Source organism: Oncorhynchus mykiss, chromosome 17 (assembly GCF_013265735.2).
Source record: "Oncorhynchus mykiss isolate Arlee chromosome 17, USDA_OmykA_1.1, whole genome shotgun sequence".
Lineage (NCBI taxonomy): Eukaryota > Metazoa > Chordata > Actinopteri > Salmoniformes > Salmonidae > Oncorhynchus > Oncorhynchus mykiss.
In genome coordinates, this window is record NC_048581.1 from 65,920,887 (window position 1) to 65,936,142 (window position 15,256).

General features: G+C 47.6%; 1 protein-coding gene across 13 annotated transcripts in view; it reads right to left on the reverse strand.

The window, feature by feature from the left end:
* The window catches only part of LOC110494414 (forkhead box protein P4), a 167,968-nt gene that overhangs the window by 95,359 nt on the left and 57,353 nt on the right, over positions 1 to 15,256 (reverse strand). For 12 of the 13 annotated variants that reach the window (XM_036950464.1, XM_036950475.1, XM_036950468.1 and 9 more), the window contains exon 2: positions 14,471 to 14,651. In XM_036950464.1, coding sequence (XP_036806359.1) covers positions 14,471 to 14,641 — 171 coding nt within the window. In that variant the 5' untranslated portion in view covers positions 14,642 to 14,651. Of the gene's footprint in view, positions 1 to 14,470; positions 14,652 to 15,256 lie in introns of those variants that run through there. The other variant, XM_036950474.1, reaches the window with a different exon arrangement.

Here is a 15,256-nt window from a genome sequence, read left to right on the forward strand (position 1 = left end):
ATCACTCTATCTCCCCTTTTCCTCTTTCTCTCCATCACTCTATCTCCCCTTTCCTCTTTCTCTATCTCCCCTTTTCCTCTTTCTCTCCATTACTCTATCTCCCCTTTTCCTCTTTCTCTCCATCACTCTATCTCCCCTTTCCTCTTTCTCTCCATCACTCTATCTCCCCTTTTCCTCTTTCTCTCCATCACTCTATCTCCCCTTTTCCTCTTTCTCTCCATCACTCTATCTCCCCTTTCCTCTTTCTCTCCATCACTCTATCTCCCCTTTTCCTCTTTCTCTCCATCACTCTATCTCCCCTTTCCTCTTTCTCTATCTCCCCTTTTCCTCTTTCTCTCCATCACTCTATCTCCCCTTTTCCTCTTTCTCTATCTCCCCTTTTCCTCTTTCTCTCCATCACTCTATCTCCCCTTTTCCTCTTTCTCTATCTCCCCTTTTCATCTTTCTCTCCATCACTCTATCTCCCCTTTTCCTCTTTCTCTCCATCACTCTATCTCCCCTTTTCCTCTTTCTCTCCATCACTCTATCTCCCCTTTTCCTCTTTCTCTATCTCCCCTTTTCCTCTTTCTCTCCATCACTCTATCTCCCCTTTTCCTCTTTCTCTATCTCCCCTTTTCATCTTTCTCTCCATCACTCTATCTCCCCTTTTCCTCTTTCTCTCCATCACTCTATCTCCCCTTTTCCTCTTTCTCTCCATCACTCTATCTCCCCTTTCCTCTTTCTCTCCATCACTCTATCTCCCCTTTTCCTCTTTCTCTATCTCCCCTTTTCCTCTTTCTCTCCATCACTCTATCTCCCCTTTTCCTCTTTCTCTCCATCACTCTCTCCCCTTTCCTCTTTCTCTCCATCACTCTATCTCCCCTTTTCCTCTTTCTCTATCTCCCCTTTTCCTCTTTCTCTCCATCACTCTATCTCCCCTTTTCCTCTTTCTCTCCATCACTCTATCTCCCCTTTTCCTCTTTCTCTCCATCACTCTATCTCCCCTTTCCTCTTTCTCTCCATCACTCTATCTCCCCTTTCCTCTTTCTCTCCATCACTCTATCTCCCCTTTTCCTCTTGCTCTCCATCACTCTATCTCCCCTTTTCCTCTTTCTCTCCATCACTCTATCTCCCCTTTCCTCTTTCTCTCCATCACTCGATCTCCCCTTTTCCTCTTGCTCTCCATCACTCTATCTCCCCTTTTCCTCTTTCTCTCCATCACTCTATCTCCCCTTTCCTCTTTCTCTATCTCCCCTTTTCCTCTTTCTCTCCATCACTCTATCTCCCCTTTTCCTCTTTCTCTCCATCACTCTATCTCCCCTTTCCTCTTTCTCTCCATCACTCTATCTCCCCTTTTCCTCTTTCTCTCCATCACTCTATCTCCCCTTTTCCTCTTTCTCTCCATCACTCTATCTCCCCTTTCCTCTTTCTCTCCATCACTCTATCTCCCCTTTTCCTCTTTCTCTCCATCACTCTATCTCCCCTTTTCCTCTTTCTCTATCTCCCCTTTTCCTCTTTTTCTCCATCACTCTATCTCCCCTTTTCCTCTTTCTCTCCATCACTCTATCTCCCCTTTCCCTCTTTCTCTCCATCACTCCATCTCCCCTTTTCCTCTTTCTCTCCATCACTCTATCTCCCCTTTCCTCTTTCTCTCCATCAGGGGCGGCAGGGTAGCCTAGTGGTTAGAGCGTTGGACTAGTAACCGGAAGGTTGCAAGCTCAAACCCCTGAGCTGACAAGGTACAAATCTGTCGTTCTGCCCCTGAACAGGCGGTTAACCCACTGTTCCTAGGCCGTCATTGAAAATAAGAATTTGTTCTTAACTGACTTGCCTAGTTAAATAAACTCTATCACTCTATCTCCCCTTTTTTCTTTCTCTCCATCTCTCTCTGCTGGGTTTTCTCTCCTCCCTGTGTAGATCATCCAACCATGGCTGTGTTCAAAAGCCTCCTGATCTGTTCTGATCTGATCTGGTCTGTCCCCTACACTACAGAGAGAGGGGATGGATAGAATGGAAGTAAAATAAAGAAAGGGAAGATCGTACAACCATAGTAAAGCTAGACAGCTAGAAACTCAGAAATGTTGTCCTAGCAGCCATTTTCTGCCATGCCGAGTAGTGACAGAGAAGGCCAGATGGATGGATGGAGGGAAGACTGAGGGAGCGAGAGGGAGAGCAGTAACAAAATGGGGCCAAGGAGGAGAGAGAGAGAGAGAGAGAGAGAGAGAGAGAGAGAGAGAGAAAGGAGAGAGAGAGAGAGAGAAAGAAAGGAGAGAGAGAGAGAGAGAGAGAGAGAGAGAGAGAGAGAGAGAGAGAGAGAGAAAGAAAGAAAGGAGAGAGAGAGCGAGAGAGAAAGAGAGCAGGCTCAATCGAAATAAAGGTTGAATGGGATCCATGCCTCGCTCAACGGATCCTCAGGCCACTCAAACGCTCCTCTGGAAAAAGCTGTAAATTCTGTTCATTACCCCCCATAAATATGACATCCCAGCATTCCAGAATTAGGCCTCAATGTGTGAAAAAAATCATTAAACCAGGAATACAGAATACGGAGCAAGGAGGAGAAAAAGGCGGAGAAAGGGAGAGAGACAGACATGTGAAAGGCATTACTCTTCATGTGCGTTTTGTCTGAGCAGCAGTGTGTGTGTGTGTGCGTGTGTGTGTGTGTGTGTGTGTGTGTGTGTGTGTGTGTGTGTGTGTGTGTGTGTGTGTGTGTGTGTGTGTGTGTGTGTGTGTGTGTGTGTGTGTGTGTGTGTGTGTGTGTGTGTGTGTGTGTGTGTGTGTGGAAGGGAGTACATATGTCTTCAATCCACATAGTCAGTATTACGTGATCTTTACAGAAGAAAAAAAACTCTCTATCTGTCACATCGTCTGCTTTAAGCTGTGGTTTACTGAATAAATAATTACTGTGTGTGTGTATGTGTTGCATCTGCCCTAACCAGACCATATATCATCCTATCTGACTGTCCCCACTCCCCTGAGCTCTCAGTTTCATACAACATAATATCCTCATACAGCTTACTGGCAATCCTTATTTAAGACAACTCGCATTTTCTCGTCAATGTCCTACAGACATCAATGCATGATTAAACCAAAAGTCAAAAGGAGTGCTCAAGTCAGGATTCTAAAGTTAGGAGTCTGGATAAAATATATACAGAAAGATAAATGTGAGAAATGGAAGAAGGAAAACAATAGAGAGAGTGGAGAGAAGTGGGTTTGGGAAAAGAGTAGGGAGAAGGAGAACAGAAAAGAGAAAGAAAGGGGCCCCTTTTAAGAATGCAACAGGAAGTGGGCACTCTGGAGGTCCCTTTGTATCATCGTGGTAACAACAGTGGGTGTTCCATGATGCTGAGCAACGGTTCCCCCTTCCCCCTCTCACCTCAAACCACACTCTGTGACCTTTGGTGACCTGTGGTGACCCCAGACACAAAGTGTGAGGGCAAGGTCAGAGCAGAGGAATGCTTCTAGGAGGTGACACCACTCCACCAGACTGGCCCACGATTTACTGGCACACAAACACACACACACACACACACACACACACACACACACACACACACACACACACACACACACACACACACACACACACACACACACACACACACACACACACACACATACATACACACACATACACACATACACACACAAATACACACAAACACACACATACTTTGTCCAAATCACCTCTGTCCACAGAAGAGAAGAGACATTGGAACCGAGTTTAAACACATGCACACACACCCCTCCCTCCCTCCCTCCTTCACCCACCATCCTCTGTTATAACCAGCCCTCCCCTCCCTCCTTCACCCACCATCCTCTGTTATAACCAGCCCTCCCCTCCCTCCTTCACCCACATCCTCTGTTATAACCAGCCCTCCCCTCCATCCTTCACCCACCATCCTCTGTTATAACCAGCCCTCCCCTCCATCCTTCACTCACATCCTCTGTTATAACCAGCCCTCCCCTCCCTCCTTCACCCACCATCCTCTGTTATTACCAGCCCTCACCTCCATCCTTCACCCACCATCCTCTGTTATAACCAGCCCTCCCCTCCCTCCTTCACCCACATCCTCTGTTATAACCAGCCCTCCCCTCCCTCCTTCACCCACATCCTCTGTTATAACCAGCCCTCCCTTCCCCTCCATCCTTCACCCACATCCTCTGTTATAACCAGCCCTCCCCTCCCTCCTTCACCCACCATCCTCTGTTATAACCAGCCCTCTCCTCCCTCCTTCACACACCATCCTCTGTTATAACCAGCCCACCCCTCCATCCTTCACCCACCATCCTCTGTTATAACCAGCCCTCCCCTCCATCCTTCACCCACATCCTCTGTTATAACCAGCCCACCCCTCCATCCTTCACCCACCATCCTCTGTTATAACCAGCCCTCCCCTCCCTCCTTCACCCACATCCTCTGTTATAACCAACCCTCCCTTCCCTCCTTCCCTCCTTCACCCACCATCCTCTATTATAACCAGCCCTCCCCTCCCTCCTTCACCCACCATCCTCTGTTATAACCAGCCCTCCCCTCCATCCTTCACCCACATCCTCTGTTATAACCAGCCCTCCCCTCCATCCTTCACCCACCATCCTCTGTTATAACCAGCCCTCCCCTCCCTCCTTCACCCACATCCTCTGTTATAACCAGCCCTCCCCTCCATCCTTCACCCACATCCTCTGTTATAACCAGCCCTCCCCTCCATCCTTCACCCACCATCCTCTGTTATAACCAGCCCTCCCCTCCATCCTTCACCCACATCCTCTGTTATAACCAGCCCTCCCCTCCCTCCTTCACCCACCATCCTCTGTTATAACCAGCCCTCCCTCCCCTCCCTCCTTCATCCACATCCTCTGTTATAACCAGCCCTCCCCTCCCTCCTTCACCCACATCCTCTGTTATAACCAGCCCTCCCCTCCCTCCTTCACCCACCATCCTCTGTTATAACCAGCCCTCCCCTCCCTCCTTCACCCACATCCTCTGTTATAACCAGCCCTCCCCTCCCTCCTTCACCCACATCCTCTGTTATAACCAGCCCTCCCTTCCCCTCCATCCTTCACCCACATCCTCTGTTATAACCAGCCCACCCCTCCATCCTTCACCCACCATCCTCTGTTATAACCAGCCCTCCCCTCCATCCTTCACCCACATCCTCTGTTATAACCAGCCCACCCCTCCATCCTTCACCCACCATCCTCTGTTATAACCAGCCCTCCCCTCCCTCCTTCACCCACATCCTCTGTTATAACCAACCCTCCCTTCCCTCCTTCACCCACCATCCTCTGTTATAACCAGCCCTCCCCTCCCTCCTTCACCCACATCCTGTGTTATAACCAGCCCTCCCCTCCATCCTTCACCCACATCCTCTGTTATAACCAGCCCTCCCCTCCATCCTTCACCCACCATCCTCTGTTATAACCAGCCCTCCCCTCCCTCCTTCACCCACATCCTCTGTTATAACCAGCCCTCCCCTCCCTCCTTCACCCACCATCCTCTGTATAACCAGCCCTCCCCTCCATCCTTCACCCACATCCTCTGTTATAACCAGCCCTCCCCTCCATCCTTCACCCACCATCCTCTGTTATAACCAGCCCTCCCCTCCATCCTTCACCCACATCCTCTGTTATAACCAGCCCTCCCCTCCCTCCTTCACCCACCATCCTCTGTTATAACCAGCCCTCCCCTCCATCCTTCACCCACATCCTCTGTTATAACCAGCCCTCCCCTCCCTCCTTCACCCACCATCCTCTGTTATAACCAGCCCTCCCCTCCATCCTTCACCCACATCCTATGTTATAACCAGCCCTCCCCTCCATCCTTCACCCACCATCCTCCGTTATAACCAGCCCTCCCCTCCCTCCTTCACCCACATCCTCTGTTATAACCAGCCCTCCCCTCCATCCTTCACCCACATCCTCTGTTATAACCAGCCCTCCCCTCCATCCTTCACCCACCATCCTCTGTTATAACCAGCCCTCCCCTCCCTCCTTCACCCACATCCTCTGTTATAACCAGCCCTCCCCTCCCTCCTTCACCCACCATCCTCTGTTATAACCAGCCCTCCCCTCCCTCCTTCACCCACCATCCTCTGTTATAACCAGCCCTCCCCTCCATCCTTCACCTACCATCCTCTGTTATAACCAGCCCTCCCCTCCATCCTTCACCCACCATCCTCTGTTATAACCAGCCCTCCCCTCCCTCCTTCACCCACATCCTCTGTTATTACCAGCCCTCCCCTCCATCCTTGGTTCCTCAGTCCTCTACATCCATCCCTCTCTCCCTGACCTGGAAGTGAACCTGAAGAGTGGTAGAAGGTCAGAGAGGACACTAGTGTCACTGTGACCTCTAGTCACCTCCAAGACCTGACTTCATTGGCCCAATTAACTGCCATTAACATCAGGTCACAGAATAACATTACTGTCTACACACACACACGCACACGCACACACACACAGAACTAATGAAGGATGTAATTAAGAAGCCACAGTGATGATCGGAAATCACAGAGCAGAGATAAAGATCTCAGATATCCATACAGATGGGTGTGTGTGTGTGTGTGTGTGTGTGTGTGTGTGTGTGTGTGTGTGTGTGTGTGTGTGTGTGTGTGTGAGCGATCAGGGAGATATGCAGCCAGATCTATGAGATGATAGATGCTGGATGATTGCTAGATAGCGTATGGTTTCCTGTGATGTTAAATAGTCTAGACTCAGTGTTTGGTCATACTGTGGCAGTATGGTATACTGAACAACAACAGCCTATGGAGGAGATGGAGGGAGAAAGATAGGGGGGTAGAGGAAGAGGGGGAGAATATAGATTTCCTAGCTCAAAGCTCGAAGCAGTCTTTGTTACACCCAATGTTCCCCTAACTCCCCAGAGCACCAGTGACCTAACTCCAATCTGTGTTTGTGTGAGTGTGTGTTTACGTCAATGATGCTGACTGTGTTTTAGTGTGAAATGTGAGTCACTCGCTTTTTCCTTCATTTTTTCTAGTTTACAGTTGAGTGGCACTCCAAGAGGAAATGGCACTTCAGTGGCCGTGAGCTTCACTTTTCTCTCTCTAGCTCCCCCCTTTCTCTCCCGCCCTCTCTCGTTCACTCTCTCTCTTTCTCTTTTCACGCCCTGCACAGTGAGCCGACAGAGGCCCAGACTTCTACAGCAGCTGGAATGTCAGCAAGAGGGAAAGAATGAAAGAGGATAAAAGAAAGATGGAAATGTATAAAAAGGGGAGGACAGAGATGCTGCTGCATATTTAGTGCTGAAAGGAGAATGCAAACACTTTAGGAAGTGAAGCTAAGCAAAGAGATGTATTCCATCCACTCCTACTAAACATGTGCATCTATCATTGAAACAGCTCTATGTTTTTGTATTTAGATATTGAACAACGGTATGGGTAGCGTACCGACATTAGAAGGGTGGGTAGCGCCATCTTGAATTGCCATAGTAACGATGGACTCCAATGCGTCATTGACAAGATTGATGTGAGTTTTGGTGCAGGGACTGAAAGTGTTGACTGCTGCCACCGGGAGGCCCCTCGCCTCCAATGGACCTGAAAGGTTTCTCAAAACTTTGACAGCTGTGTCACTGAGATCAGGACAATAATATTAAGGCATGAAACTGTATACAATTCGTGTTTATGTTGGTTATTATAATATGTACATTTTGGAGTATTCTTTCCGACTGATTAGATGAGTCTGTGGAATGAACTTCTGACAACAAGCTGAGTAGGCAGTCAGCCAGAAACGAGGCTAGCTAGCTAGCCTACTTGATTTAGCTCATCTTGTCTTTTTGATGTTAATGTTGTCTTTGATAACTGTACAAAATAAAATGCTCATACTGACACTTTGAATAGCATTTGTCATTGGTATTAGCTAAGAGCTAAAATGAAAAACATGAATACAGTAGCTAACTATCCAGCCACAACTAAGAGAGGGCTGCTGCAGGATTGCTATTTTACCAGTAAAATGTATCATACCCATATAATTATTAGCTAGATACCTAACTAGACATCGAATCAAATGTCTGTTTATATGTGATATGACTCCAAGAAAATAGTAGCTAAGCCTGCTGGTTGTTGACTGCAAGAACGAATATAGCCTAAGTATGAAGCCTAACCCCTATGATGATAGCTAGCTAATAGCTATTACTTTTGCAAGCTCAGGCTGCTTGGTAACTAGATCATCCTGGTCAAAGTTTATTGGTCGCGTACACAGATTTGCAGATGATATCGCAGGTGCAGCGAAATGCTTGTAAGCAAAATGCTAGCTGGTAACTGTCAATGATGCATTATTGTTGTGTACTATTAGGCCTGTATACTGTATACTGTTCTATGTTTTGTTAAATAGTCTCCATCTCACTCCTCTGTATGTAGAAGACCGGTGGACCGTCAGCTCTCAGACCATCGTGAGGAGGATATGATGTGGTTTGTTTGTGATGCACCAAGGGAAAGCAGTAATGTGTCATAGGGAAACAACACTATGTCAGGTTGAGATACTGCAGTGAGTGTGACTCATTACAGACATGGGCACTAATAAAGGGACTCCTATTCTTCACCCAGTAGCTCAGATTGTCACTGGTCATTTCCCCTCCCTTGCATGCCATTCATTTACTCCCATTCTTTGTGTATTAGGCTATAGGTATAGTGTATTAGGCTATAGGTATAGTGTATTAGGCTATAGGTATAGTGTATTAGGCTATAGGTATAGTGTATTAGGCTGTAGGCATAGTGTATTAGACTGTAGGCCTTGTGTATTAGGCAATAGGTATAGTGTATTAGGCTATAGGTATAGTGTATTAGGCTGTAGGCATAGTGTATTAGGCTGTAGGCCTTGTGTATTAGGCTATAGGTATAGTGTATTAGGCTATAGGCATAGTGTATTAGGATGTAGGCCTTGTGTATTAGAATGTAGGCCTTGTGTATTAGGCTGTAAGCATAGTGTATTAGGCTATAGGCATAGTGTATTAGGCTATAGGTATAGTGTATTAGGATGTAGGCCTTGTGTATTAGAATGTAGGCCTTGTGTATTAGGCTATAGGCATAGTGTATTAGGCTATAGGTATAGTGTATTAGGCTATAGGTATAATGTATTAGGCTATAGGTATAGTGTATTAGGATGTAGGCCTTGTGTATTAGGCTGTAAGCCTTGTGTATTAGGCTGTAGGTATAGTGTATTAGGCTGTAGGCCTTGTGTATTAGGCTATAGGCATAGTGTATTAGTCTGTAGGCCTTGTGTATTAGGCTATAGGCCGTGTGTATTAGGCTGTAGGCCTTGTGTATTAGGCTGTAGGCCTTGTGTATTAGGCTATAGGTATAGTGTATTAGTCTGTAGGCCTTGTGTATTAGGCTATAGGCATAGTGTATTAGGCTGTAGGCCTTGTGTATTAGGCTATAGGTATAGTGTATTAGTCTGTAGGCCTTGTGTATTAGGCTATAGGCATAGTGTATTAGGCTGTAGGCCTTGTGTATTAGGCTGTAGGCCTTGTGTATTAGGCTATAGGCATAGTGTATTAGTCTGTAGGCCTTGTGTATTAGGCTATAGGCCGTGTGTATTAGTCTGTAGGCCTTGTGTATTAGGCTATAGGCATAGTGTATTAGGCTGTAGGCCTTGTGTATTAGGCTATAGGTATAGTGTATTAGGCTGTAGGCATAGTGTATTAGGCTGTAGGCCTTGTGTATTAGGCTATAGGTATAGTGTATTAGGCTGTAGGCCTTGTGTATTATATGGTTTGACATGCTGAGTTCATGGTCATTCAGACAGTTTGGGGATTCAGACAGTTTGGGGATTCAGACAGTTTGGGGATTCAGACAGTTTGGAGATTCAGACAGTTTGGGGATTCAGACAGTTTGGGGATTCAGACAATTTGGGGATTCAGACAGTTTGGGGATTCAGACAGTTTGGGGAAATCCTGCCAGTGATGCAACAATGTGGCGATTTACAGTTCCAGTTAGATGGTGACCTAAAGTCTACTGTTTCCATTCCCCTTGAAACCTACAATCACAAAACACAGACAGAGGGAAAAAACGAAAGAAAAGGGAGGGAGGCACCTGGTTCTCGTCAGACACACACAAACACACACACCAGCACACATACACAGAGGGCTTTGAGGTTTGGGAGGGATATGCCTGGTGATGTTTGTAACCTGCTATGCACAATTTAACATCCAGTCCTGTGGATGCAACCTCCTCCCCCTCCTCCGCCTTCTCACCACTCAGAGAGAGAAAGCATGTCATGCTGTTTCTCGAGAGGTCGTCTGTCAGGGGCAGAGAGCAGTAGATGGAGACGCCAGAGAAAGAGGCTGGGTTGAATCCTGGCTTTGTGAAAGAAGAGGCTGGGTGGAATCCTGGCTTTGTGAAAGAAGAGGCTGGGTGGAATCCTGGCTTTGTGAAAGAAGAGGCTGGGTGGAATCCTGGCTTTGTGAAAGAAGAGGCTGGGTGGAATCCTGGCTTTGTGAAAGAAGAGGCTGGGTGGAATCCTGGCTTTGTGAAAGAAGAGGCTGGGTGGAATCCTGGCTTTGTGAAAGAAGAGGCTGGGTGGAATCCTGGCTTTGTGAAAGAAGAGGCTGGGTGGAATCCTGGCTTTGTGAAAGAAGAGGCTGGGTGGAATCCTGGCTTTGTGAAAGAAGAGGCTGGGTGGAATCCTGGCTTTGTGAAAGAAGAGGCTGGGTGGAATCCTGGCTTTGTGAAAGAAGAGGCTGGGATTCTTAGAGGGGTCCACTTTTTTTCACTCCTGGTTCCCCCTCTCACACTCGCTCACTTTCTTTCTTTATTTTCTCTCTCTCTCTCTCTCTCTCTCTCTCTCTCTCTCTCTCTCTCTCTTTTCTCTCACTCTGTTCTTTCTTGGTATAGGATACAGTTAGGTTTGCGTCTCCCTCTGGTCTCAGTCTGGGGAAGCAGAACTGGTCTTCCCCCCTCTGCCTCTCTCCTCTATCCTCTCTCTCTCTCTCTCTATCTTTTTCTTTCATTCTGTTCTTTCTGGGGAGGCAGACAGGGCACATTCCTCAGGGAGGCCCAGGCGCCCTTTTCTGACACGTCTCAGCAATACACCCCTCCCTCCATCCCCCATCCCCTCTTTCTCTATCCCCCAATCTCCCTCCACCTCTACCCGTCCATCTCTCTCACCTTCTGTTACATCTATCTACCTGTAGGGCCTCTCTCTCCCCCTCCCTCTCTTTATCTCACACACACACCCAACACTTTTACACTTCCACTCCTCTCACGACTCCTCCCTCACTTTACCCTGCAGCTCGGACCAGAGAGAGAGAGAGAAGAGAGAGAGAAGAGAAAGGAGAGAGAGGCCGGTGGAGTGGTTTGACGGCTGGAGATGGCTGTGATTTCTCCCAGGCTCCCAAGGGGCCCAGGGGAAAACGGCTTTGTGTTCTAACAACACCGCCCTGTGAAGAGCACTGTGTGTCTGAGCGTATGTGTGTATCGCAGTGTGTGTGCGTGTGTGTGTGTCATGTGTGTGTCGGTGTGTGTGTATAGGCACCATGGTTCTTCTCGGGTCCAGTGCGCCTTGGCAGGTGATTTGACCACCTACACTGCTATGGACTTCAGGTGGATGAGGAGAATAAAGGAAAGGGAAGGAGAAAAATAGAAAGTGAGAGAATGTGTGAGAGAGAACAGGTAGGTATTTTACTATAGCCGGGATATCAAAGGACACTGCAATTCTCACTGGCACGGAACTCAGATCTGGACTGGAGGGGGGTGGGAGGGGTGACAGGAGAACACACATACACAGATCACTATCCTACTCTACACACAGAGAGAAAGAGAGGGAAAGAAAGAAGGAGAGAGATTACTAAGCCATGTTGAGGGAGATACCGTATACAATAGATATTCTGGGACTTGACTAACACCAGGCCAGGAACTAGAGAGGTTGAGCTCCTATTCCATCAAGCAGAGAGGGCGTGAGAGAGGAAGAGAGAGAAAGATGGAAAGCGAAAGGGTGGTATGTTTGAGGTTGGAAAGGCATTTAAGGAGGAAATGCCACTGTGCACACACGCGCGCACACAGATGCACGCACACACACAGGTGCAACAACACAGAGAAGAGAGACGAGGGCCACAGAATAAAGAGCTACTTGTGTGAGTTACGGGTCAGGGCGGAGCCTGGGTGAGTGTGTGTGTCCGGGGCTGGAGGTTCCAGAGGAAACAGAGGCAGGATGCAGTAAGAAAAGGAGGGAGGAGTGAAAGGGTAGAAAGGGAAAGGGGAAGAGTGGAGAAGTAGATTTTCTCTTCATTAACATAATCCACCTTCATTATAATCCCAACTCTAGAGTTTCTGAGCTACTCTTTTCATATAGGTACCTCAGCTCAAACTTAATGTACAATAATGCTGTCGTACTTTTAGGCCTTCTTATGTGCATGTGTATGTGCGTGTGCGTGCGTGTGTGTGCGTGTGCGTGCGTGCGTGTGTGTGTGCGTGCGTGCGTGTGTGCGTGTCTGTGTGTGTGTGTGTGTGTGTGTGTGTGTGCGTGTGTGTGTGTGTGTGTGTGTGTGTTATGTCACTAGTCTGGCAGTATAGAGAGTCAGAGAGGAGGAATTTGGGGATCTGGGATAATGAGAAACAAAGTGTGGATTTTCAGCCAAGGAACTCCGGGAAACACAAGAATTCCATCTGATACAGTGGCCAGAGGAGGGGAGACACTGACGCACCGGGGGGAACTAAAACAGCTCAACACTGGCCACATCACGTTGACGTGTCACCAACTGTGAAATAAAACACACAAGTGTCCATACAAACACACACGTCACAGATGGACTTTTAGATCCATGAGAAGATAAAATAGTGTTTTTTAGTTATAAAAATACACACACACACACACACACACACACACACACACACACAAGTCATTTCTCCAGTATGTATGAGTCATGTAAGACTGGAAAGTGAATACATGTCACAGAAGTACAAGGGAAGATGATGCAGTTTCTCATGTAGTTCAGAGTTTACAGGGATCTGAATGTAAGAACATACATGTGCTTTGTCATTGTCTTCTTAACATGTCAGCTTGTCTTCTCTACACGTTGCGTGTGAGACTGTAAGATAGTACAGTTTGTCTGCATTACATCAAATGAATTAGGCTGTAGACAACATGCAACAATTTCAAACATTTTACTGAGTTACAGTTCAAATAAGGAAATCAGTCAATTGAAATAAATTCATCAGGCCCTAATCTATATAGTTAACATGACTGGTAATACAGATATGCATCTGTTGGTCACAGATATCTTTAAAAAAAAAAGGTAGGGGCGTGGATCAGAAAACCAGTCAGTATCTGGTGTGACCATTTGCCTCATGCAGCGCAACACGTCTCCTTCGCATAGAGTTCATCAGGCTGGTGATTGTTGCTTGTGGAATGTTGTCCAACTCCTCTTCAATGGCTGTGCGAAGTTGCTGGATATTGGCGGGAACTGGAACACGCTGTCGTACACGTCAATCCAGAGCATCCCAAACATGTTCAATGGGTGACATGTCTGGTGAGTATGCAGGCCATGCTAGAACTGGAATATTTTCAGCTTCCAGGAATGGTGTACAGATCCTTGTGACATGGTGCCGTGCATTATCATGCTGAAACATGAGGTGATGGTGGCGGATGAATGGCACGGCAATGAGCCTCAGGATCTCGTCACGGTATCTCTGTGCATTCAAATTGCCATCGATAAAATGCAAAATCTGTAGTTGATGCCTGCCCATACCATAACCCTACCGCCACCATGGGGCACTCTGTTCACAATGTTGACGTTGGCAAACCACTCGCCATACATGCTGTCTGCCATCTGCCCGGGAACAGTTGAAACCGGGATTCATCCGTGAAGAGCACATTTCTCCAGCATGCCAGTGGCCATTGAAGGTGAGCATTTGGTTACGACGCCAAACTGTAATCAGGTCAAGACCCTGGTGAGGACGAGGAGCACGCAGATGAGCTTCTCTGAGACAGTTTCTGACAGAAATCCTTCGGTTGTGCAAACCCACAGTATCATCAACTGTCAAGGTGGCTGGTCTCAGACGATCAGTATGTCAATTGCACGCTCCCTCAAAACGTGAGACATCTGTGACATTGTGTTTTATGACAAAACCGCACATTTTAGAGTGGCCTTTTATTGTCCCCAGTACAAGGTGCACCTGTGTAATGATCATGCCGTTTAATCAGCTTCTCGATATGCCACACCTGTCAGGTGGATGGATTCTATTGGTTAAAGGACAAATTCTCACTAACAGGGATGTAAACACATTTGTAAGAAATAAGCTTCCTGTGCATTTGGAACATTTCTGGGATTTTTTATTTCAGGTCATGAAACATGGGACGAACACTTTGGTGTTTATATATTTTTTTCAGAGAACATGTTCATTAAATGGCACAAGTGATGGATGTTGCACAACCACACACAGACACCTGCAAGCCCGTATGCACAAACAAATGAGCATGAAGTGCACACACACATATGCACACACACGCAAGCATGCGCCAACACAAGGATACACACACACACCTGCTGCTGCTGGAGGTGCAGTAGGTCCACTGGGCTGATCTCCCCATTGGTGTCCCCGTTGGACCCGCCTTCTCTCCCTCCCCCGCCGTCCGAATGGCTGCTGAGGCTGCTGACTCCGTTCTGATTGGAGGGCGTAGTTCGAGTGGTCTCAGAGGCCGATTCCACCATCATCACGTGGCACCTGGGAGCGAGGGAGGAGAAGGAGGAGAGGACAGAGAAAGGTAGGCAGAGATTAAGTGATGGTGAATGAGTGCAGCCATGGCAGTTTGCTCTGGAGCTGGAGGAGTCTGGGTCAACAAACAAAAGAGTTGGGAAACTAAAGTACACACACACACGCACGCACACACAGACACACACACACGAACGCACGCACGCACACACACACACAACACACACACACACACGCGCGCGTGCGCATTCTGCAGAATGCCCGTGTTCTCAGGGTAAAGGCGTGTGTGTGTGTGTGTGTGTGTGTGTGTGTGTGTGTGTGTGTGTGTGTGTGTGTGTGTGTGTCTGTGTGTCTGTGTGTGCGTGTGTGTGTGTCTGTGTGTGTGTGTTGTGTGTGTGTGTGTGCGTGCGTGTGTGTGTGTCTGTGTGTGCGTGCGTGCGTGTGTGTGTGTGTGTGTCTGTGTGTGCGTGTGTGTGTGTGTGTGTGTTTTCAGAAAAAGCTCAGGCTTATCTGCCAGCCGTGATAACACTAAGTAAACAAGTACAGTATGCACCCACGCTGCCATTCTCATGTGGTCATAGCAACACTTGAGCCTTCCTGAGTGTGTGGGGGGGAGA